At 39.7% G+C, this 25,149-nt stretch overlaps 4 protein-coding genes across 9 annotated transcripts; 3 read left to right on the forward strand and 1 right to left on the reverse strand.

Moving 5' to 3' along the window:
- Nucleotides 1-1,283: 1,283 nt before the first annotated feature.
- LOC137956260 (uncharacterized) lies at nt 1,284-10,300 on the forward strand. Of its 4 annotated transcripts, XM_068803668.1 has the most exons (20): nt 1,284-1,863; nt 2,015-2,049; nt 2,311-2,432; nt 3,148-3,237; nt 3,476-3,595; nt 3,695-3,778; nt 3,864-3,941; nt 4,300-4,425; nt 4,514-4,603; nt 5,321-5,356; nt 5,475-5,530; nt 5,972-6,119; nt 6,325-6,766; nt 6,998-7,089; nt 7,201-7,720; nt 8,409-8,547; nt 8,985-9,026; nt 9,150-9,309; nt 9,456-9,539; nt 9,982-10,300. In XM_068803668.1, the coding sequence occupies exons 1-20, from the start codon at nt 1,592-1,594 to the stop codon at nt 10,075-10,077; spliced, it is 2,832 nt and encodes a 943-aa protein (XP_068659769.1). In that variant the 5' UTR covers nt 1,284-1,591; the 3' UTR covers nt 10,078-10,300. The 4 variants fall into 4 exon arrangements, with proteins under 4 accessions (XP_068659769.1, XP_068659770.1, XP_068659771.1 ...); XM_068803669.1 differs by lacking the exon at nt 9,982-10,300 and having other exon boundaries at nt 9,410-9,496; XM_068803670.1 differs by lacking the exons at nt 9,150-9,309; nt 9,456-9,539; nt 9,982-10,300 and having other exon boundaries at nt 8,425-8,547.
- Nucleotides 10,301-12,178: 1,878 nt separating this feature from the next.
- LOC137956221 (protein NRT1/ PTR FAMILY 4.5-like) lies at nt 12,179-14,290 on the forward strand. Its single transcript, XM_068803606.1, has 4 exons — nt 12,179-12,296; nt 12,395-12,612; nt 12,702-13,243; nt 13,351-14,290. Exons 1-4 carry the CDS (start codon nt 12,179-12,181, stop codon nt 14,288-14,290), a joined length of 1,818 nt encoding a protein of 605 aa, XP_068659707.1.
- A 1,755-nt stretch (nt 14,291-16,045) lies between these two features.
- Nucleotides 16,046-20,828, forward strand: LOC137956278 (pectin acetylesterase 12-like). Of its 3 annotated transcripts, XM_068803698.1 has the most exons (13): nt 16,046-16,392; nt 16,531-16,733; nt 17,911-17,993; nt 18,092-18,221; nt 18,319-18,392; nt 18,505-18,591; nt 18,693-18,817; nt 19,140-19,200; nt 19,423-19,476; nt 19,570-19,647; nt 19,735-19,840; nt 19,942-20,087; nt 20,323-20,828. In XM_068803698.1, the coding sequence occupies exons 2-13, from the start codon at nt 16,565-16,567 to the stop codon at nt 20,428-20,430; spliced, it is 1,221 nt and encodes a 406-aa protein (XP_068659799.1). In that variant the 5' UTR covers nt 16,046-16,392; nt 16,531-16,564; the 3' UTR covers nt 20,431-20,828. The 3 variants fall into 3 exon arrangements, with proteins under 3 accessions (XP_068659799.1, XP_068659800.1, XP_068659801.1); XM_068803699.1 differs by lacking the exons at nt 16,046-16,392; nt 16,531-16,733 and adding an exon at nt 16,985-17,206; XM_068803700.1 differs by lacking the exons at nt 16,046-16,392; nt 16,531-16,733 and adding an exon at nt 17,260-17,316 and having other exon boundaries at nt 18,076-18,221.
- A 571-nt stretch (nt 20,829-21,399) lies between these two features.
- On the reverse strand, nt 21,400-23,729 carry LOC137956279 (uncharacterized). The gene is made up of 2 exons (XM_068803701.1): nt 22,916-23,729; nt 21,400-21,703 (listed from the first exon to the last, which is right to left on the reverse strand). Exons 1-2 carry the CDS (start codon nt 23,676-23,678, stop codon nt 21,618-21,620), a joined length of 849 nt encoding a protein of 282 aa, XP_068659802.1. The 5' UTR covers nt 23,679-23,729; the 3' UTR covers nt 21,400-21,617.
- Between the last annotated feature and the right edge of the window lie 1,420 nt (nt 23,730-25,149).

Raw genomic sequence — 25,149 nt, forward strand, 5'->3', positions numbered from 1 at the left:
AGAATACAGGAAGTCGGTGGCTCTCTCAAACCAGTCCTCAAACACTGTACATGGTTTTCTCATGGACTCCAATCCTGCACCTTAGGCTAAAGTCTCATCCTGTCCTCATTTTAGTCTAGCAAGCTTTTTAACAATATTGAGTTGGTTTTTATTTTTCCTGGTAGCATGGAGGTGTCCTTAACCCATTTCTATTACAGATTCTCCCTGTTGCTCTAAGTGTTGAACATTTGATATGGATATAGCCATACAGGGTTGGGGACTCCCCTAGTGATTTGGTGATAGGCCTCACATTACATTAGAAACTCCCCTATGTGACAGTACTTGTTTTCACTAGAAGGGATTACTGAAACATTTAAACAACATTGGATAGGTTAAGTAAGGACTTCTGTATGGAGTGTTATGTGATGGACACTTGCTGAAAGTGTGAGGGTAAAATTTTTTAAGACAAGTATCTGTACCCATCATATTCCATGGAGGATAATGTTGTATAGTGAGAAGTTACATGAGAAATTTTTAGGATGATAAAGGTGTGGGGAAAAAACAAGGTAGAGGGCTAATCCAATATGAAAAGTTATTTGGTGCGAAATAGTTATCTCAATCGTCTAATCAAACGGCTATCTCAGCCATCTGTTTCGGATGTTTCGCACCAAATGATTTTTCATATTGGATTATGAAACAAAGTAAAAACAAAATATAAGAATACTTACTGCACTGTTGGGTAGGAAAATGAGAGTCTTCTTCTTGTAGTGGTTATGTTCAAGAGAGACGTCATTGTGCCTAGAGACAAGTGTTGTCTTGATATTCATTGATGGACTCACGGGAAATATAGACTTGAAGAAGGCTTACCAAGCAACAAAGCTAACAAAAGAAAGAGCAGATGGAGTGGAGGATTTGTCTCTCTCAGCTTAAGCTAATTGCTAGAAGCTAGCATGATGATTGTTAAGTTGCATATCATTCTTTCAGTGGCAACTAAAATATGAGGCAACTAACATAGAAATAAAATTTAGGCCGGTTATGTAATTAAAATTGAGTGGATAGGTAGATGCAACCTTAATATTAACAAGCTGATATGTTTAAAAAAAGGCATTCTAGTGTCTAAACTAGGCTATGTGTTAATCGTATTGGATTAATCGAAATCTAATAAATGGTATGTGTTATAATAAGGGTTGTAACGATTGATGAAGATTAGTCTCTTCGAACCGCACCTGAGCCCCCCTGGAGTCAAGAGGGCTCACTAGGTCTGACTCAGGTTCGACATGGTCTACAAAGAAAAAAGTACAAAACCCAGATGTCCCTTTCCCTGAACCCTTGCAAGAACTTCGGGTCTCTGGTGAGTGACGAAATGTCCGAGTTCTCTTCTTCTTCGATCGTTGTGTTCTCTCTACGTTGCGTTCCTTAAATTTTCATCAGTTCGATTCCATCGAGTCCCGCAACTGGAAGAATGGAACCGACCTTTTGTTTTTCTCTCTGGATTCAAGTAGTCAGACTCTGCAACATCTCTGCTCCGACTCTATTCTTCCTAGTCACCGTATAGAAAACAAAAGTTCGTTGACCACTTCCTGTGCCCGCCCTACCGAGCTTCCGATTCGCCATGGCGCCATCGTCTGAGAAATGTCGTTTTACATGGCCATTCGTTTTGATATGTTTCCTTCATTTGCTCGCTATTTTGTTTTTCACCAGAGGATTTCTCCTCACTCGAACCGAGCTTTCGTCCTCTAGCAACTGCTCCGATACATCTCAGTCTCCCTGCGCTGTTCCTCATCCTCCTCCAAACGTCACCGGATCTGATCGAAAATATTCTTCCAGTTGTTGGACGAAACCTGCCGTCGATCGTCTCGTTATTATCGTCCTTGACGCCTTAAGGTCAGTGCAACTCACTTACTTCACAGCTAAAGTGTGAAGAACTTAGTTTTGCAAGAAATACGCAGCGATATGTTAATTTTCTTAATCCGCTGTACTTTTTTATGCCGTTAGATTGAATTCTTGGCTCTCACGTTCCGCCTTTGTCTTGCAGGATCGACTTTGTGGCCCCGAGCTATTTTTATGAAGGTTAATGGTTTGGATTGGTTCTGCTTGTCATTTTTCAATCATTACCTGTTGTTTGTATGTTTTGTAGCCAAAATGAAACTTTGAAAACTCAAAAAAAAGGGGCTTCTTCACTGTGGCGAAGTATTGTGCCTAGGCTTCGCGTGGTTATTTACTTGGAATGCTGATAAACGAAAATTCTTAGTTGAGTTGAAGCAAGAAGTCGAGTTGATTACCTTAATAACTTCTTATAGGATGGGGGATCATCCAAACATTTTCTTCCAGAGGAAAAACCTTGGATGGACAAGTTAAACGTGTTGCAAAAGCTGGCATTTGAGGAAGGGATATCTGCCCGGATTTTCAAGGCTATTGCTGATCCACCTACTACCAGTCTCCAACGTCTAAAGGTGTCTGTTCTATCTTTATGAATGGATCCAGTGTTTGATGCATTCCAGTTATCAAAAAATGGGAATTCTCTATGAGGCATTTTAGTTTTCAGAGAAAAAAGACATTTTTGTAAATGAAAAGTATAAGGAGAAGTTGGACAAAAAGAAAAAAACTGAAATTAAACAGAGAAAGCAATAATTCTGATTGTAGAACATACAAACAAAATGTAGTAAAAGATACACGTGTGCCATTGATGTCAAGTGGTGATTTGAACCTCAAACACAGATTCCATTTCCATAAATATAACTCTCGTATATTTCCAGGAAAAGAGGCATTTACAATAACATCAGCTGATAACTTTGTGTTTTTTTCTCTTCCTTTTAATCTCAGAATCTCACTTTCCAGAAAGAGGTCGTAATCCTCTTGGTGAAAAAAACATTTGAACTATTGCAGTGTAGTAACTATGATATTTTTCTTTCATGTACTATATTTATACAAGAGAGGTTAGAATTTCCAATGTTGTTTAAATTTATCAAAAGGCAACAGAGTAAATGTTTTTCAAGTTTTATTGTTAAATCCTGGCTCGTAAGTTTTATTTGAAAATTATCAACCTAAGCACTGTACCGACACTAGGGAAGGCTCTGATGAAAGCTTATCTAATGCTATATTAACTCGTATTGATAAGCTTCATAAAGTTTTTCATTTAGTATAACTTTTCTATGCTTGTGCTTGTAGGGTTTGACAACTGGTGGGCTTCCAACGTTTATTGATGTTGGTAATAGCTTTGGCGCTCCTGCAATTACAGAAGATAATTTGATATATGAGGTTTCATTTCTGGATCCTGTGTTACTTCTTTCTTTCTGCACAAATTCTGTCTGTGACTCATCCTTTTGTCTAATCATAACTATGTGTCATTATTTTATTTTATTTTATTTTTTTGAAAATGATGAGAACTTTGTTAAGAAGGAAGAACACACATAAAGTTACAATGCAACTGGGAAAAGTTCCAGAACTTGCCATGATTTTATTACACACTGAAATTATAGATTGTGAATTCTTGTAGCTGGTTAAAAATGGGAAGCGGGTGGTGATGATGGGTGATGATACCTGGTTACAGTTATTCCCAGATCATTTTGAAAGATCTTACCCATTTCCATCCTTCAATGTTAAAGATCTTCACACGGTGTGTTTCAAGCTGCTCATTGTTTTTATCTTACTTATATTGTAATTGTGTTTCCTGTTGAAATTGGAGGGTATACAGTTATATGGTGTTTTCTCGCAGGTGGATGATGGTTGTGTTGAGCACTTGCTCCCTTCTCTGTATCAAGATGACTGGGATGTTCTTGTTGCACATTTTCTTGGTGTGGTATGTTGTCACTTCAACTAGGAACTGTTAATAGCTTTGGAGAATTTCAGTAAGTGTAATGAGACTTTCCTATCTGCTGGTCCAGGATCATGCTGGACATATATTTGGAGTTGATTCTACTCCAATGATTGAAAAGTTGAAGCAGTACAATAACATTCTCGAGGTAAATGCCTTCAATAATGCTGTCAGCTCTCAATATCTGAACTTCGATACTTCTTATTTTATTTTATTTTATTTGTATAAACTCACACAATGAAATCCATGATCTACTTGCAGTATACTTGATCTGAAAAATACTTAAATAATATTTTTTTTGAATGGTAAACTTTTATTACTTTGTTAATTTTGAAATATTTTCATTCTTGAGAGCTACTATCTTATTCTTTTGCAATTAAATCTGTTTCTCAAGTTATTAAATTTGCACTGTTGCACTTTCCTATGAGCATTCTGTTTTGAAAACTTTGAGTTGTGCTTGTTGTTTTCTTTCAACTAGAAAGCCATGTCTGCTGTTTCTTTTGCAGCAAGTTGTTGAAATTCTGAGAAATCAGTCTAAACCTGGTGGTTTGCATGAGAATACTCTCCTACTTGTGATGGGGGATCATGGCCAAACAATAAATGGTGATCATGGTGGAGGAACTCCTGAAGAGGTCATGTTTTATTTTTTATTCAACAATAAGCTAATTTTTGTTTCCTATAGCTTCTTCCAGAATTGAATGAGAAAAATTAATCATGCAGGTTGAAACATCTCTCTTTGCGCTGAGCTTAAAGAACCCTCCTACTACCGCATCATCTTTTTTTGACAGCTCTTTATGCCGATTAAATCCGGTACTTATAACGCTTTGTGAAATTTTTGCCAGTTGTAATTATTTTATTGGGTTTGCTCAACTGAGTAAAAGTGCCACAAAGGATGGGGAATGACATACTAGAAATCATCCTTTCTTATGACTCTATATGAACTATTATGAGTTTCCGAAACTTTTGTTACTCTCCAGGTAATGTCATCTTGTTTACTCTGCTCCTTTTGGTCATGGGGATGCTTTAGTGGAGTTAAGGGCTTTATTGCAGGGCATTTGATTCCACGTGGGAAGATTCTCTACCCCTGTACTTGTTGAAGGGGACTCTTTGGTTGTCATAAGTTGGGCCACATTAAAAAATCGCCCCAGGACATTTTTTAATGTATTTTGATGAAATTGAGGATTTACGTAGAGACATCAATGTAACTTGGCTGCGAAACTCGGAATGTGACAACAGGTTAGCCCACACGTTAGCAAGGGAAGGGGTCTTTTGGCAGTACCTCACTGTAGGAACCTCGCTTCCTATCTGACCTAGCCTTGGCATCATGTTTTGCAGGGTCCTGCTTTTTGTTTCCCATTTCCCTTTTCTTGTGCCTATTGCTTGTGTGCTTGTCCTGCTCCAGAAGTCTTCTTAATGGGACCCTCTTTCTAATTATCATTGAAAAATAGTTTATGTATGAGGAGTACATTGATTTTCATCCTGACCTTTTTTCTACTAATGCTCATATATTTTTATAACTTTTTGCAGGATGGGAAGGAAATTTGTGTTAGCACAATGCAACAGGTTAAATTATTCTTGTCCTTTATAAGTAGTAGGTTTTACATCATTCACTGCATTCAAACTTTTAATCCTTTTCCTTTCCTGTGCTTTGCAATTTCTTCATACCCTATCCTCCGTGCAGCTTGATTTTTCTGTAACAGTGGCAGCCCTGCTAGGTGTTCCTTTTCCTTTTGGAAGGTGTGTTAACAGTTGCATCTTAGTTCTAGCTTCTCGTTTGGTCCATTCTTTGTACTAGTTATACCTGCTCATATGCTGAAATTTCTACTCTGAGGATAATTGTTTTCAGGTCTTGTTTATAATGAGAACTACAAAATGGTTCTCTAATCTTTCAGTTCATACTATATATTCCATTTTTCTTGTGGTTTTTGTTTAGCAATTTAAGTTGCATGTCATTGAAATATGGAGTTGTTCGTCACAAAGTCATAGTTTAGTGTCGGGGAGAGGGAAGGTGCAAGAGTCGTCATCTTTAGGATGGGTCTTTTTTTTTTCTGAAAACCATGAGAGACAGTTGCATTAAGAGGTCTTTGACATGAGCCTGAGATCTTCTGAGCTTTGTCCCATTGCAATGGAACATCTGCCCTTAATTTTTTGTTGTGCTGATCGGAGAATTTTTTCCAGCATTGGCACTGTTAATCCTGAGCTCTTTGCATTAGTGGCTGGCACCTGGAGTGGACAGAACACAGATGCTATGAAATGTGCATGTTGTTCAGATATGGAATTATGGATGCAAAATTATGTCAATGTGCTCTGTATTAATAGCTGGCAGGTGATTTCTCAATAGTTGATTTAACTTTATTCAGTCAATCATTGAATGGTTTTGCCTGGTCAAATGGGTGTTAGAACTTGTCTTCTGCAGTGTGTTGTATAGTGGTGACACATATTTGCTACAAAACTTTTGGTTGTGGACAGCAGATGTTCTTGAATTTGCAGTATTTTTCAGTCATAAGTTAATGGTTCCTTGACTGATCTAGGTTAAAAGATACATTGATATCTATTCATCATCATCAATTATTGGATTTTCGAAGGAGGACATGCTGCATTTAGGAGAGCTATATGCTCAAGCTCATACCAATTGCTCTGATAACATAAGGAGCAGTCACTTATTTCAAGAGGAAGTCCCAGTTGAGAACTGTGAGATCTCATTATCAGTTCTGCAAGGACAAATTGGTGCATATAAGAATTTTCTCCATGGTGTTGCTGTGCTTGCACGTTCCAAATGGACCGAGTTTGATACAATGATGATGGGCATAGGCTTGAGTATTTTGCTAGTTTGTCTTCTGATACAATTTTTCTTGGTAAGGAGGGTAAACAAACTTCACCAGTTTGGTGATAATGGAAGTTCTGTAAGGTTCTTTTTTCCACTCCTCCTAGTGACAATACGAGCATGTAGTTTCCTCTCAAATAGTTATATCTGTGAGTTCTCTTACCTTATCCTTTTGTTTTTCCAATGTATTTTGTTGTTTTCTTTGTCACTTCTCTTTTTGTTTATGGAATTGTTATTTCCTTTTTTTTAAAGGATAATTCATTAAAGGCCAAAGGCCAAGAAAGCAAACAACAACAGCCTAACTGTAGGGATTGATCAAAATGACAAGAGATTGGAGATCAATTCCACTTTTTGCTAACTTGTTATTTCCTTTTGTTCAGTGGCAGAAGGAAAAGTAGCAAAGTTTTTGTTAGCAACAACTGCGATGGTTAATTTAAGACACTCAGTCATGAGAGGAAAGGTGCAAATAGAGGTGGGTTGGGATATCTTGTTGGTGTTTTCTTTCAACAATGAGGTGCATTGAACATCTCACTGTAATAACTCTTAATTGTCTTGATTTGGCTGTCTGTGATTTTATGTGCAGGCAATTATTTTTCTTCTACTAAATTTCATTCTTGGATTCGGTGTTGAGCACGGGTTATCAAAGCAGTCTCTTGATTCACCTTTAATGAATAACACAACTTGGATGTTTTTCTATGAGGTTGCTTCAATTCTAGCTCTAGTTTTATTGGCATTTTTGCTGTATAAGAGTACTGCTGAAAAGCCTTGGTGTCCATTTATGAAATATTTCCTCTTTGGTGGGACAGTTATAAGTTATATTCTCATAGCAGTTTATTGGACATTAGAGAGCAAAACCTTCTCCATTCCAGTTATAGTCGAAGGCATTGAAAATAATTTCATTCCTCGAGTAATTTATTCTACTGGGTTTGGACTACTGGCAATATTAGTAACCCATTGGATGCTTAAGCCGGAAGTTGTGACTTCTGATTACCAAGAAAGTGTTATCATTCGAGCAGTTGCAATGATATCTGTATGGAGTCCAACAGTCATGATCATACTGGGGAGACAAGGTCCTTTTGTTGCTTTGGTGCTCGTTGTGGGAGGTATTTTCTTTCCATTGAATTATAAACTTCTTGCAGGGATTTTGCGTTTACGACCCTTAATGTTTTATTTATTCTTCTTTCCTTCTGTTCAGAATAATCAACAAAAGCTTATCACCGTTTTAAAAAATAAATTTATTCTTCTTTCCTTATTGGATCTGATTTGAAACTGAGTATATTGCTTTCCTTTTTTTGCTAGAGCCTCTTCAAAATGTTGCCAAGGGAACTTAAGCATAATATGGGTAGGCTGTAGAAACTATTCCATGATGTTTATGGTGGGTTTCACCCTTAGCCTTTAACAATATGCTGTACTACCTGCTGAAAATAAAATGACACCAAGGGATGTGGATTTCATCTTTACTAGTTTGGAAGTCACAATTTGTCTAAAACGTGGTCTGGAGCTTTTATCCAGTTTTATCCCATATAAAATTTGGATACTTCGTTGAATTTTCACAAGTCGAGTAACCATCTCTGACTGATTCCATGATTGGAGGCCTATATGTAATGTCCAAGATGACCCTGGTATTACATGCACATTAATTGGTTAAATCATGCGCAAGTGACGGTAATTGGTTATCTGCAACTCTGCCTTCTCCAGATACCTGATCTTTAGTCTTTCTGGTAACTTAGTGCTATTTGGTACGCTTAAATCAACATTGGATTTGATCTTCATGTTATTCATGGATGACAGTGTGGTGTATCACTAGTTTGCAGAAGGTTGCACAAGGCACTGTGGGTGACCCTGCCATCAGATCATTTGTCTGTGAACCTATTTCTGTGACGCAGATGAGTCTTCTAGCAGTATGCCTATTTTTCTATACAGGTCACTGGTGAGATTTTCCCTCTCTCACCAATATCATTTGCTGTTTCAGTTTCCCCTTGTCATTTTCCTTTCTGTACTTATTGAATTGTCAGTAGGTCTCAAATTTCATTTTAATAGGTGCTACTATGAACATTTGTATAATAGTATTTTACATATCACAAATTGTACGACAATACTAATATTGCTTGGGTCCTTTTTGAAGCTGGACTTAAAACAGGCATTACCTTTTTTCATAAAAAAAACAGGCATTACCTTTTCTACACAAAAGAAATGTTTTATTTTGGAAGAAAAAAAGTATTATTGTTATTCTTTAAATGTTATTGGAGCCATGTCATTTTTTTCTTTATTTGGTCGTGTGCTATTAATGAAACCAAAACTAGAGAAAAAGGGGTAATACTCCACAGATGGAACCGTTTGTATATGATCCTAAAAATTCTCTTGTAGGTGCACTTTCGATGGCCTCCGTTATGGTGCAGCATTTGTTGGGTGAGTTCTCAAAAAAATTGACGTTGAACTTCTAACCATCTATATGCCACACTTTATTTTTTATTTTTGAAGTGAGAAAAAGATGGGGCAAAGCATTTTAACTCTTGGCTAGATTTTTTTCAGGTTTGATGATTTTAATATAGTGCGACAAGGGATCCTTCTTTCAATTGATACATTTGGTCTTTCTCACATCCTTCCCATTTTCAGCCTACCATTTTTGGTTGCATTGAGATGTCCACTTGGTAGCCAAGGGAAAGAAATTCTTTCTGCGAACTTGACTAAGGTATATCATGATTTTGGTTGTTTGGTTTGGTGCTTTTTCTGTTCAGAATTTCAGATATTATTTGATTTGCTAAGTGGTCTTCTTTGGAAGTCTTCTACAGGTTTCTTGACAGTGTAATACAGTCTCTTTATACTTGCATACTTCAGGTTTTTTTGATGTATGGACTCATTACTGCTGTAACTACGACCTTTACTATAATATGTGTCACAATTCATAGACGGCATTTAATGGTGAGATTTTTACCCTGAACATAATTATTTGCTTATGACTTACTGTGCAGTTCTGTCTGTTGTGTAGACCATTTGGTTTTGCCAAATTTTTAATACTGAACCGGAGAAACGAAAAACCTTGCATCAACTGTTATAATTGGAATTTCAAAACTAACTTCAGGTTTCTGAAGGGACTTGTTGCTCAAGCAAATAATCTGCTTTGTCAAAAAAAGGCATAATCAATTAGTCTAGAGAACAGCAGACAGGTGATGCTATTTGTCTGTGCATGTGCCCATTGGTGCCAATTTATAAACATTATAACTCAGCGATTGGTCCATGTTCTTTGGAGCTACATTGGTTGCACAGTCACCATTTATGAGGAGGAACTAGCTTTTATTCTAAGATAATAATTTGCTGCTATATAGATTCGTTAGTTTTGATGCACACTGATTTCTTACTGCAGGTGTGGGGGCTGTTTGCTCCAAAGTACGTTTTTGATGTGGTGAGCCTTATCCTAACAGATGTCTTGATTTGCTTGGCTAGTCTCTTTTATTCCTGAGGGAGGTTTTTAGGAATTTGATTTTTTTCCTACAGAATATTTGATTCAATTTATGGATAATCTCTAGCTCTGACTTTCCTGTAATTCATGAACTATCGTTTATTAACAGCTTTTTGTGTATATTATGTTTTTAATTTACCAACATTTCTTGGGATCCCTGTTGATTTGGGGTGGTAACTTTTTTTTTTTTAATTGGGGTAGCTCATATGAGCTATACAACTATCTTGAGCGGTATAACTTGACCAGTTATGTTATTTGGCTTTGCTCCAATGACTAATGCGCGTAATTCGTCAGTGTGATAGTTATCATTTTGTAGGTTTAGTAACTCCACACATGCAGATAATATGCAGGGCTTTTCATATATAATGTAACATTTATGGGAAATGTCAGTCAACACACATCTAAGGCATTTTCACTGCCCCAGCAGCATCAATTGCCGTACAGGTCTTCCAGCTGGGTTGGGCTAGTCATTTCTGCCATTTTCACGGCCATAACAGCAGTGGAAGAAAGAAACGGAACGCTCTGGTCAATCGTAGCGACCAAATTATGTCTCTGGGTTCGCCGACATGTTTACTATGGTGGATTTATGTAATTCTTCTGCTCCGGAGACCGAAATCTCTTTCAACAGCATTCGCCTGTCTTACGCCGTGCATTGGCTACTACCATGAGCTAGGCCTTTAGAGCTCACCAAGTAGGTGACCCAGACCGGGAGGGCGGATTGATAAACGGATTCATCGACACACAAGGAGTTGTTTACGTCCAACCTTGGATTAAACAAACAAAATGAAAGTATCAGGAGTCCTATTAGTCGCAGTCGTTTGTCTGGACAACATTCATCATTAGATTAAAACATTTAAGATTGTGATATTTTGTCACTGGAAATTTTATTTGCATAAATCTGGATCGCTCTCTGTCGTATCCGGTGGATTGCCGAATTGAGATGTCCCACATTCTCAGGATAGGATTTGGTAATGGTTAACTTCAGGGAAGATACCGAATGTCGTGCTCCAGCTGAGGCGGTGACGGAGCTGAATTCGAGGTAGAAAGTAAACTCCCTGGAGGGTTCAATGGGTGAGACAACTTAGCTCCTCCTCCATGATCATACTTCTCTTTGTAAGAAATCCCTTGTTAAACTTAGTTCCACATGGACCAAAGTATAGAAAAATTTGTAATTTTTAGCTGGTTAGTAGTTTTAGATTTAAGTTCAACTCGATTTTAACATAGTAATAAAACAGATAAGTGCGGATTTACATAGGCATTATCGAATCTAATTTTGAGATTAATCTCATGAATGAAAACGAGTCTCATCTGAAGGACCAATCGCGTGGACATAAAACGATCCCGTTTCGATAATTTCGGTGCCAAGTAACTGTTGGTGAGAGTAGTCAATCTCATTTCAAAAATCCCGTCCAGTTTTGACCTCACGCGCAGTTATTAGAAACCAGACTGTATATTAGACAAGCTTGCAAGCTAACAAGAAACAAGGTGGACAACTACAGTAAAAGCATCTCATGATGGCTACGGCAATCCACAGGAACCTTAAACCATATTACTTGTCTCACTAGCTCATATTAAATGAACGAATAAATTTTAAAATAACCCTTGTTTGCTGCCTTATTGGAGGCTTCTGTGTTTTTCGACCCTCCCTTTGTCCCTTTGTGCTCTTATTTTGAATATTAACATCAAATAAAAAATGCGTTTTTTGTCTTTCTCATTGATGATGTGAAATATATAGAACAGAATGCTGTGAGCCTAGTTGGAATTCTATGGTATAGCGGAGCTTAGCTTGCCGGCGAACGAGATTCTGATCGAGCTGACATTAAACTTTTTTCTATCCTTGCTCATGAGAGATGGTGATAGAAGACAATGCTGCGGTGAAATCTAGTCCCATCAGCGGCGCCTACTAAGCTTTCAGCACTCCATAAAACTTTCACGGTTCTTCTTCTTCCCGTTGCTCTCTCCTCCTCTGCTCCTCTCTCCCGTGTCTTCGTTGGTGCAGCCATGGTAAGTCTCTGAAGCTTTCACCCACCATGGCCACCATCCATTTCTCCCCCACTTCAATCGTTCAGTTTAGTACAGTACTATAAATTTTTAATCGCGTATGCTGTTTTCAAATTATACTCAGGCCGAGTCAGTGCAAGTTCAGGAGAAGGGCCTCAAAGCCTGGAACAAATGGAAACCGGAACAGGGGGGATTCAGAGCCACCAGTTTTCTCTTTGGTGAGAATAGTAATGAGATCTCATTCTTTTCTTCGATCCAAGATGGAGTATTGTGCATGGTCTTGCTCACTGAGTTTGAATTCTTCTTCTGCATGCAGTCATGATAGGGCTGGAGAACATGGGGTTCATCGCCAACATGGCGAGCATGTTTCTGTATTTCATGGGTGTGATGTACTTCGACTTGTCCGGCGCTGCAACAACTCTGACGAACTTCTTGGGCTCTGCTTTCCTCCTCTCAACAATCGGAGGTTTCATCTCCGACACCTACATGACCAGGCTCAACACGGCTCTGATCTTCGGAGTCGTTGAAATTCTGGTAAGCGCACCTGAGTCTCCAATATTCCTCTTTTTTCGAACACTATGATTAAGGTTGGTGATCAGGATACAGAACCGGTTGCCATGTAGGGTCTGATGATGCTCACAATTCAAGCTCGTTACAAAAGTCTGCAACCATCGCCCTGCGTTGCTCCTCCTTGCATCAAAGGCAGAGATGCTCTCTTCTTATACTCCACTCTGGGTCTCATCGCCATCGGTTCCGGCGGAGCCAGGGGGTCTCTGCCGGCCATGGGAGCCGACCAGTTCGACCCAAATGACAGAAAACGCATTTCTACCTATTTCAACTACTTGTTGTTAAGCGTCACGCTCGGAGCAACCGTTGGAGTCACTGCAATTGTAAAGATCAGCAGAGACAGTGGCTGGGACATGGGCTTCTTCATCTCGACGGTGTGTCTCTTCGTGGGTCTCGCCGTGCTTGCCCTCGGGAAGCCGTTCTACCGTGTCCGAGTACCAGGCAACAGCCCCATCATAAGAGTCTTGCGGGTTTTTGTTGCTGCTTTTCGAAACAGGACGATGCCGTTGCCGGAGAACTTTGACGAACTGTATGAAACTAACGACAAAGGAGAAGGCTCAGATCATACACAGAAGATTCCGCATACTGCACAGTTCAGGTGTTGTTCAATCACAGGTCGTTTCCGAGGTCTGTTTAGAATAATCAATCAATCGAGTTGGTGTTTCATTTTCCCTATATTTTTCTGTCGTTTTGAACATGGAACAGGAGATTGGACAAAGCGGCAGTTCTGCGTGAGGGGATGGAACCAGAGCCATGGAAGGTTTGCACAGCCACCCAAGTAGAAGAAGTGAAGGTACTGATAAGGATGATGCCGATTCTTCTGAGCACCATCATCATGAACACATGCTTGGCCCAGCTGAACACATTCTCAGTGGAGCAAGGCAACTTGATGGACCTCAAGCTAGGGAAGCTCGTTGTCCCACCAGCTTCCATCCCCTTCATCCCCCTCGTCTTCATGAGCATCCTCATTCCTCTCTACGAATACTTCTTCGTCCCCTTCGCCAGAAAGTTCACCAACCACCCCTCCGGCATCACTCCCCTCCGAAGAGTCGGTGTAGGCCTCGTTCTCTCTGCCATTTCCATGGGTGTTGCAGGCGTCGTCGAGGTGAAGAGGAGGAACGCCATGAACAACGAGTTCAAGCAGATAAGTCTGTTCTGGCTCTCGTACCAGTTCGGCATCTTCGGTATCGCAGACATGTTTACGCTTGTGGGGTTGTTGGATTTCTTCTACACAGAAGCTCCCGCAGGGATGCGGTCTCTTTCCACTTCATTCACTTTCCTCTCGCTGTCTTTCGGCTACTACCTGAGTAGCGTCTTCGTTAACGTTATAAATTCAGTGACGGAGAGGATCACACCCAGCAAGCAAGGGTGGCTGCAAGGCTTGAATTTGAACAAAAACAACCTGAATCTGTTCTACTGGTTTTTGGCCATCCTCAGCTGCATTAACTTCTTCAACTACCTCTACTGGGCTAGCTGGTACAAATACAAGAATGCTGAAACAACAGAGGACTATGAGTACTGCGAGAAAGACGTTCATGGGTCAGTCGCTTCTGAAGAGACGAATAAGGAAGCAGAAACCAAGAATGCCTCTCCGGGTGGCGATAAAGAGACCTCTCAGAATCAAGAGGTAGAAGCGAGTCAATAACGAGATTGTTGAAGAGTCGCATTCAAATTGATCTTTGGGTAGATTCAGATTTTCATACGCTTCGATTCATCTGAATAGATCGAAGCTGTAGCATGGATGCATGGTTTCTCTATTTCCTATCTATTTTCCTGTGGTTGTCAAGCTACGATCACGGCTGTACGATCAAATAAAAGAGAAGAGAATTAAAGGAATCGCTTGGAAAACTCACTCAATTAAGCAAACGGTTAACCATTTGCAACTTATAATTGAAGATTTGCGTAGGACGCGACGAATTGGATGGTACTGAGCCAACTGGTGGTGGAAGAAGTTTAGTGAAAGTGCCAGGAATACTGGAGCAGACCCACAAACCAAACCCTAAAACTGATCTTAACGCACTTTATACAGTTAAATGACTCCAAACCCAACACAAATTCGAGACAAGGTTAGAGACTTGATAGCAACTCATGGGTCCATTTTTTATTTCCAAATTTGTGGCTCCACAACATGTTGCATGTTACATACATAGAAGTGCACCTGTCACTTCCACACAGCACTTCTACACTACCCCTTACAAACAAGGAGTTTTGTATCAATTTCAATTTATCATTCAATTATCACTTATTCCTACCGGAAATTGGAATAATTAAGGATTCCACCTGGTTTCATAAAATCTATACAATTTTTTTTTCCGATTAATCTCTCCCTCTCTCTTTCTGCTTCCTAAGTTTCAAAGTTTTAGTGAAGCAGAGATCGCGTCTTGCGGCATGTGATCTCCCGTCTCCGAATCGCCGCCGCAACAGAAATACCCAAAATTCTCTCTGTTTTGCCCTTCGGAGTTTTGTGTTCTTCCCCTGATATTCAATTCGGCAAACAAGTTAATCCTTCTCCTATGAATTCACGCATCATTCCCACTAAACAAAAAGCCTCACGGTCTTACGACAGAGACCCATTTATCTTCTTCCGCTTTAATCAGTTTTTTTTTTTATTTTTCAACAAATCCTGTCTTAAACACTCCAAATCTGTCAATTGCTCACCAAAACCGATAAAAGAAAGAAACACAGCATCACATGGAGCTGTTTTAACAATTGTCGGCAGGGGAAGTTGAAATCAATCCCACATCCTCCACATATTTTTTTCCCCTCTTCTGCGTTGCATCTTCCTGGACGATTCCTTTCAAAGCGATACACCAAGATACCCATTTTTACGTACAATTTATCTAGTTTGTGTTGCTTTCTTATCTAGTAGTATTCCTATCGAGAGATGCCGTCCCTTGGATTTTTTTTTATATTGAATTTCATTTAAGATTAAAGTAAGATTAGATTGATATGTTAAGAAAATGAGGGGTACTATAGCTGCGAAGTACATCCGCCATTATTTGCGTTTTGAATATTTTGATGCTCTGGTCTTGACCTCCTTTGACTTTGTTTCGGAAACTGATTTTCGTTTAAACTTTAATAACGAAGGAGAGCTCTGCACTGAAATTTCTTATTAGCTATCAGGGGTTCCTAGAAAATCAGCAAATGGTATTGTTGTACTGTTCTGGGATTTCAGTAGAAAAGGAGAACTGGGTTACCTCTCTTCTTTACTCAACGGTGATTCCCCGAGTTGGCTCATCGGTTCTTTAGCTGTTCAGTTTTGCTTTCGCCCCTTCTTTAATTTCTTCCGTCCGTTATAATGTCATATTAATTATAGCGGCGGGATTCTGAGTTTCAACTCTACTTCCAACACGGGATTTCAAGGCTAAAGGTTAAACATTGATTGAAAAAATCAAATAATCGATTAGACGCCATTGTAGCCAACTCACAGTCCACACAGGTTTCTCTGAGTAATTAAACCGCGCATTCAAATAGAGATAAAAAAAAAAAAAAAAAGGAAAAAAGATACGACAGAATGCGAATGGGTTGTGAAAACAGCTGGAAATCTGCTTCACGGATTCCTTCCCACCATTTTCTTCCGAGTGCGGTCTTGTCTTTGGAGTTTATAGAGAGTTTCAACCCATAACAGGGGAAAAAGATCTCAATACACGACAACAGTCCTTTCTTGCTTGGTCTCTGAGAGTTTCCTCAGAAGATTCTTTCGCCACTTCTCGTTTTTCTTTTGGGCTCGGCAGGCGTTTCCTGAATGTAAGTAACCGATACCGACGTTAAGTTTAATACGTCTCTGTTAGTTTGGTGAATCCATTTTGCTTTCTGATGGGATGATCATGGGTATCTGAGGCTTCTCTTAGTTAAGTTCGCTACTTGTCTTCTTCTCTATTTCAGAGCAAACGCCTGTGGGGAGGCGCAGCAGGGCACTATGAAGATTCTTTGGGTTTTTCTCTTTTTTGGCTTTGGTTCTGCGACATGCATAAATGCTTTTGAGGGCCTCAATGCGACAGAGGTTTTGTTCAAGGACAGTAAGATTTCTCCACATCCTTTGATGGTGGGTCTGACTCTAATTCAAGGAGCAGATAAAAAAGGAGCAGGTACATTCTGAACATTTATAGTTCGCACCTCGATTGGAAATATTTCGTTGCTTTCTTCTCGTTTTTTTCTTTATACTCACTTTTCCTGATTTTGCTTATATTTCATTGCTTTTTCCGATTTTGTTCATGTCTTCTCTTCTGGGCTGTTTGAAAGCTATTTGCATTTTCTTTCTCTCGCTTGCTCTAATCTTGTGGCATATATGTATCTTTTTCATTTCGGCATTGTTGGCCGTCTAAGACCTATTGCAGAGAGAGCAGATATGTTAAAAACTTTGACATTTGTTATTATTGCTATATATTGATCAAAGAAAAAAAGTGTTTTTCATCGTTTCTTCACTTGCTGCTCCACTTTATATTGTTGTGACGCTGTTATCGTTGTTGCAGTATTTTCATGGTTCTGGTAATAGCATCTGCGAGTCACGAAGCTTTCGTTTCAATCCTTGTCTTTCTGTTTCATGAACTTCAACGTTTAGGTTCGTTATTCGCTTTAGGGCAATCGAACAGAAAGTTCATCCATAGAATTACATATTTTTGTTGCAAATATGTTAATCGATACTTGGTCCGATTGAAAGTCTTATCCGAGGTTTCTGAGGATTCTTTCTGGTTCTTATGCCTTTATTCTGTTATTATTCTTATACCGCTGAATTTTTTTAATAATTTACATGCTGTATTTTATGTTAAATTTTGATTTGTTTCACCTGTCTTCGTGATCTTGTGAATATTTTTTTTATTATTGTCATTTTTTAAAGTGATTGTTGGCAGCATGCTAGAGAGTGAACCACAATAACCCATTAACAAAGTTACATAATTGTGAAGAAAATGCATACAACTGGTACTTGGATTGGTTCACCTGGTAGTTCATTTACCGAAATATATCCTGTAAAATATTTGCCAACCTTTAAAAACTGAATATCTCGGACTCAGATATTTAACTCTGGAAATTATGAGCTCTGTTTTGGGCCCTCTTAGTGAATTCTTCATTCTTGTTGCTCTCAAAAAAAAGGGACATTATGAATAATACATGCTGATAAGAATCACAAACACAGTCGGTTGCATGAAAGGAATAAACTGGCATCATCCACTTTGAACCCTAATATGAGCTAATTTATTTTATTCTGCCTTCATATGAGCTAATTTAGCTGCCTTCTCATAATTTTGGATTGGATGATTTCTGCAGTATGTCTGGATGGGACATTGCCTGGTTATCACATACATAGAGGATATGGATCTGGTTCAAACAGTTGGGTCATTCATTTGGAGGTGGACCTGTTTGACAAATCAGCTGATATTAATGTTTAACTGAATCCTTGTGCTTCATATGTAATTGATAGTTGACGTGCAGTATTCTGGTTCTTTAGGGTGGAGGCTGGTGTAATAATGTCAGGACTTGTGTTTACCGCAAGAAAAGTGGACGTGGTTCATCTAATTACATGACAAAGGAGATTGCCTTCACTGGAATATTAAGCAATAAAGCTGAAGAGAATCCGGGTTTGTTTTCAAATTCCATTTTTTTGGATGTTGTCCTTCTGAGCATGGAACTGAAAATTTTCACTGAACTTCATTCTTTGTTTTTTTGTTCTTGTAGATTTTTTCAATTGGAACAGAGTTAAGGTACGGTACTGTGATGGGGCGTCCTTTAGCGGCGAAGGTGTAAACCAGGTAGTTTGGGATAATTGTTTCTATTTATTTTCTTGTTTCCAGTGAAAACAACCATAATCATCCTTGCTCTAGACCAATTCCTACATATATTTATTTCCTCTTTTCTATTTAGGCTGCGGGGCTTGTGTTTCGTGGGCAGCGAATTTGGTTGGCTGCCATGGAAGCTCTGATGTCAAGGGGGATGCGCTATGCTAAGGAGGTTTGATCTCTCATCTAATGATTTTATCACTTCTTTTGTGTAAGGACTTTAACTCAAAATCTTGAAATTTTTGGTGATTTTATCTGGTTGGCGCATTCTAGGCTCTTCTTTCTGGTTGTTCTGCTGGAGGTTTATCATCCATACTGCATTGTGATGAGTTCAGAGAACTCTTTCCAAGATCAATAAAAGTCAAGTGTCTTGCTGATGCCGGGATGTTCCTTGATGCGTATGGCTTGCTTTTTTTCTGGTCCTTTTCTTGTATTATTTTTATCATGAGGGGAATCAAGGAGCCATGGATCATGCTCTGTTCTAAAGGTTTTTATATCGATCAAATACTACGCAAGCATGAAATTATGCCAAGGCTCTTGATTCGGTGCTTGCTTCTTGCTGACAAATGACCTTCCTAACTGCAAATACTTCAGGATCATCATAAATGAGCACAATAAATGAGAATCGATATGCAGAGACCTCTTTCCTGCTTTTGTTTCTCCCGTTTTACTGAATTGTCTCTTAATATTTTCTATCATCCTTTCTCCTTGGAATTGCAGTGCTGATGTATCCGGTGGGCATACCCTTAGATACCTTTATGGAGGTGTTGTAAGCTTGCAGGTAATATACAAGAAATCAGTTGCTGATAAAGGAACAGAACCTAACATATCCTGCAAATGTATCCCTGGATACTTTTGTTAGTGGAAAATGTTCTCCTTTTTTTGTTGATGTTGCCAAGAAATTTGTCTAGGTGGAAGGATTCTTCTGCTTAAGGATCTCTTCATGCAAATGCCCAATTTTCTTTTACAACTACATTCTCATGAAGTTCTACGCTTGTTGCAGGGGGTGCAAAGGAACCTGCCATCCTATTGTACATCGCATAAGGATCCAACTTCTGTAAATTCATCCTTCTTTATTATTCTCTCTTTTACACTCACATAAAAACATATAAACTGGAGATTGATGTATGTGGTTCCAACTTTGTTGCAGTGTTTCTTTCCTGAAAATTTGGTGGCTAATATTAAGACCCCACTTTTTCTTCTGAATGCTGCATATGATGTTTGGCAGGTAAACTTTTGTAGATTCTGAATGATCCTTTACTGAATATGTCTGCTTATGTTTTGAATGGTTTCTTATTTGTTTTTTTTTTTCCAGGTACAAGCTAGTTTGTGTCCACCATCAGCTGATCCGCATGGAAAATGGCATGCTTGCAAGTTAAATTATGAAAAGTGCACACCAGGACAAATCAGATTCTTCCAGAGTACTTCTCTTTCACTGTTATTCACTTTTGTACTTGTGTCATTAATGTCAATAATTGGCCTCGAAATGCCTTTTAAGCTTTGGTGTTATCTTCTTAAACAGATTTTAGGAATAAAATGCTTTCAGCTATTAAAGGGTTCTCAATGTCCAAGCGAAATGGGTTGTTCATAAATTCATGTTTCGCCCATTGCCAATCAGAGAGGCAGGACACATGGTTTGCCAACAATTCTCCTGTCATCAGGAACAAGGTATTAGGATTGTCTCTCCCTCCCTCTGTCAAACTTAGAGCTGATATGTCAAGTGGGAGCCATAGCCAGACTGTTCAGTTTATGGGTGTGGTTTCAACGTACTGTATCTATTTTAATTTTCATTCACCAAGTTTGGAGAAGAAAAGAATGGAAAGTGCTTTGGTTCAAAACTCTGTCACTATTTTGCTCTCAGATTCTCATTGAAAAACAAACATCTGAAATTTGTTGACTGCAGAGAATCGCTGTAGCCGTCGGTGATTGGTACTTTGACCGAGCTGAAGTGAAGATGATAGACGGTGCATACCCTTGTGACCAGAGTTGTCACAACCTCGTCTTTCATTGAAGAAGTCAGCATTGGATCTCTTCACCTATTATTTGCACTCGATTCAAGTGCATATTCAAATCATGAAGATTTTGAAGCAAAAAGGTGTAATATGAGACGCAGTAAGCATCTGGCTGTTACTGCAGTGTCTGGCATGTTGTAATTTGCATGTCAATTCTTTTGCCCTTTCTAGGAATCTGCTTCCCCCATGCAAGCAATGCAAAAGAGGGAAGCTATTGTTTCTGGTTTTCCAGTGAAAAGGGTAAATAATAAGACATGTATTAATGACCTGATTAGTATGGGAAATAGATTAATAAGAATTTTCTTGAATATATGTATGCAAGCTCTTTTGTTCTTTTGTCTGATTTAGAGTGATTGATGATGATAAATAATAAGACATGTATTACTGACCTGATTAGTATGGGAAATAGATTAATAAGAATCTTCTTGAATATATGTATGCAAGCTCTTTTGTTCTTTTGTCGGATTTAGAGTGATTCATGATACGTATAAGAATAGGGCTATTTGTCACTGTAGAAAAAACATAAATGACAGAAAAATTGCTTTATTTTTATCAAAATTTTCTTTCTATTGGTATATAAATTCCCTAATTAGTCCAGTTGCTTACTATTGAAGTACTAGGAAGTTTTTTTACTTGGAAATTATTTTTTTCCCTTTTGTGGGATAAATGCTATAAAATCTTAGAACTGTTGGTGCAATCAAAGAAAAAACCAAATGATGTTTCTATAATCCTTTTGACCATTTTTTTTCTTATTAGAAAAATATCTATTGATTTGTTTTATTGAATTTATATGTAGCCATAAGAATTGTGAAGGAAGAAGGTGAAAAAAGGGCCTCGCATCTAACAATTTCAGACCTGAGCTTTTTAGTTAGTTTTTCTTTTTCTTAAAAATTTAAACCTCTCATTCTCAAATTCAACTGGAATCGCATTAGAGGGAAGAAAAACATCCATTATCCATTTCCTAGAACGAAACAAAAGAATCCAATTCCATTAGATAACCGCTGTTCACTATAACCTATCCTCGTTTGATATTCCACTGTGATATATGTACAGGCAGAGAACTGCAAAAAAAAAAACAGACTCTCATACATGGAGATGAAGTTCGAAAACTGGAATGAAGGCTAAAAAGGAAGAAGGGGAAGGAATAGATAAGAGAAGCCAGTGACAAAACTTCTGAATGGAAGTGCTAGGCATTAAGATGGGAGGCAGATGCCAGTGCCACAGCCTGTGCCCAGACCTTGAGCCTGGCCTTCACGTCCCTCGGATCGTCGCCTGCATCAACATAGACATCAAATCTCAGTATGTCTAACAAGTCAATGAAAGTGAGAATCTGAAGCTGGCAATCTTCTTTGGATTTATGCAGCCAAAAATTGATTTAAGAATGTTGATCTTAGGTGAAAACTGTAAAAAAGGGTCAGAAGAAGTCAAAAGATTAAATCATGTTTTGGAAAATAAAGGAGCATTAGCTGTGTGCATGTGATCCTCTTCCCCCTCTCTCTCTCTCTCTCTCCCCGTCTTTATGCACAATTAATAAGTTTGATTGCATTGGAAAAGTAATAGTGTTGTTCCCAGGTTTTTGGATTCCAATGGGGAGAGACTGAAGATCCAGTTTTTCTTTTCTGTGAAAATAAAATCGGACAGAGAGGGTAGCTCACCAGCACTTGCTGCTAGTCAATTTATCAGAAACAAATATGGGGATACTGTAAAGAAACAGAAATGAATTAAAGTAATCACATTGTTGACGGCTTCTATAACAAAACAAAAAGTCATATTCACCAGTCTCAACTTACACCCAAATTCCACAAAATGGATTTTTGTTTGGATGCAGAAATTCCCTGGATACTGTTCTTTCTCCCACTTTTTTGAGTTATTTTGGCTAGGGTGTTAAAAGAAAGAAGAAAGCTCCAGACATAGGAGCAGGGGAGGTAAGCTTGTTTTTTTCTTGGGTTTGATTTGGATAACCATTTTGACCCTAATAACCCGGATGAAATCTAGTTTAATCATGAAATGGGTCTCTGGGATTCTTGTATCTGGTGGTGAGAGGTGATGACATCTTTGAATTTATCTTTTTAAAACAACAAAATCATGACATAAGCTGCAATTAGTCTTTGACGAAGATGGAAGCCAACCAGACTGCCACAGAGTTGATCTTCACCCTCTTAAAGAGTGGATTCGCTGTCAAATAACTCGGGAGATGAAAGAACTCACCGGAGTTAATTTTCTATAAGTTCCCTGTTTCACAACAATGCCAGAGAAGTCTCTGAAATCCCATCAATGGTGGGTGATCCCATGATCAGCAGCTCCAAGTTCAGTGGTGTCACTGGAACCTCAGACGAAGGCAAGCAGCTGTTCTGAATCAACCTTCTAAACCAGATCGCTTCATTCACGATTCGTTATTTTTTAATTTTATAACTTTGGCGATGAAAAAACTGCGATGAAATGAGTAGTGATGAAGAAGATGAAGATTGTGTTAGCGTTTCTTACCAGGGCTGGAAATCCTCCAGTTAGCAATAGGGGAATTGCTGCCGCTGTCAGTGTCGGCTGTTGACGGAGTGACCCGGCTGGGAATATCGACGGTCCACTGGCTCTGGAGGTCGAAGCCGAGGTCTCTGCAGGCCTTGACTTCCTCCAGGTCCATACACAAAGACTTGCCCCCACCTTTGGGCCGAGCAATGACCACGCACTCACTGTCCCCGCTCTCAAACTCTTCATCCACGGCCCGGCACTTCCTCATCTCCCACGCCCTTTCCAGACACCGCTCCCGCGATCTCGTCGACTGGCTCCTTCGCCGGCGCCCCACCTCACCGCTCCTCGCCTCGTCCTCACTCGCGTAGTCCTTTCCCTCCGCCGCCCCTCCCAATTGCCGCCGGAGCTTCCGCCGAGGCGTCGACGGCAGGGATAACCAACCCCTGGCGCCGGTGGCGTTGATGGTCATCGTCGTCGCTATCGTCTCTTTATCCGACTGGTCCGAGGCGTTCAAACCCTCTTCCTTCCCATCCGACAGCTCCCCGTCGGCTTCCCCCTCCCAATCTTCATGAACCGACAAAAGAGACAACTGGGTCATCACCGTCATACCCTCGTCGTCTTCGTCATCATCATCCCCACCTCCATGGCCGTTCGGGGAGCACACAGACAGGCGGGAGAAGTTGTAACGGTGTTGATCGTGTTCCATATCCATCACATCGTCAACATCCTCGTCTTGGTCGTGCATCGACGAGTGAACCGTCATCGTATCATCCGAAGTCATCAGCTTATGTTTCTCTCAGTGGAAGAGCAAGCGCGGCAGAGCAAAAGACTGTAGTCGTGCAATGGTCGTGGGTGAAGAGAGGGGGGATCAGTTTTTATAGAAACCCTGGAGAGTAAGAAATTACCGAAACACCCATATCTGTTGTGAGTCTAATATGAGGTCGATGCCAAAATGGACTTATTAGATAATAATCAAGCAAAAAGGGTGAAAGAGTAGAGAATACTGTATTCGGTTAGTTAGGGCTTGTGACCCATGATGACACACGACTCGTTTGAGCTTATCACACAACTCCCTTTGGTTTCCTCTGCTTAATGCTCACCACCCATAACGAAAGTGACTCGTTTCCTTTCATTCATCACAAACAACAACTAGACCCAAAAAAAACCCTATCCAAACCCGGGCGGCTGTCCACGAACCGAACAGTACACCCAACAGCGGGTCCCGCGTGGTCCAGCACTTCAACTTGCTCAGGCTTCTCTCGTCTAATTAAAATTATTATTATTTTTTTCTTCGAAACCGGGCTTATCAACATTAAAAATTATGCCGCTCACCGACCGTTGATTCATCCCTACAAGTCGCCTTTACCGTCGATTTCCATGGCGAAAGGACGACTGCTACGTGGCCTACTTCTAGACCGAGTGGGCCCATTTCTGCCCTTTCTTGCAAATAATACCCAAGCGACGTCACTCGCGGGCAAAACTCGCGTTAGAGATAAGGAGACGTGGCGGCTGTATGTGACCAATCTGTACTTATTTTGTCGTTTTGTGGGTTTCACGGTGTCCGGTCTCCTTCGTCTTCCGAGTCCTTTCTTCCATGGCATCCTTTCGTGCTGGCGACGTCGCAGAAGGAATCAAAAGATAATGGAGATAGTATATCCAGTTCTTCGATACCTGACCGAAATAACCCAGATTACTAACAAATGAGAGATCCGGTTTGAGAGTTAGTCGATCGTAAATAGCCATTAACGAACCACCTTGATCTCCCACGTCAGTCAAGTCAACACGGTTTCGTGGTTTTCATCAGAGATGTCTGTAAGATTTGAGATGGATAGTAAGCCCTTAAAAGATGGAAAAACGTCACGGTCGGGGGCTTTCATTTCATCCCTACGACTTTACCAAACCGCCGCTCGAGAAGACCATCTATTATGTAACCTTTTTTGCTGCAAAAGAACACGCGGGGCACCCTCGTTGCGCCATTATTTTTATCAGAGAGACATAAAAGTGCAGCAAAGCGCGTTCTACGTGTCCAGCGCACGAGTTTTTTATATTTTTTGGCGAGAATGATTCTAGAGGGGGCATCGAGGTGGCGGGATTCGTCATCTTATACTTGAAAAAGAAGACGATTCCACTCCATTTTGAGTACTGGTCACCCATTTTATTATTTAATTTGATCGGCGAATGTTGTTCGTTGTCCATAGAACGAAAGGGAGTCTGTACCTTGTAATCTGCCATGGAAAGAGAGAAACGGCCTA

This window comes from Aristolochia californica, unplaced genomic scaffold (assembly GCF_029961685.1).
Source record: "Aristolochia californica isolate CCGP_79_NKW_82.1479 unplaced genomic scaffold, dmAriCali1.0.hap1 SCAF_2, whole genome shotgun sequence".
Taxonomy (NCBI): domain Eukaryota; kingdom Viridiplantae; phylum Streptophyta; class Magnoliopsida; order Piperales; family Aristolochiaceae; genus Aristolochia; species Aristolochia californica.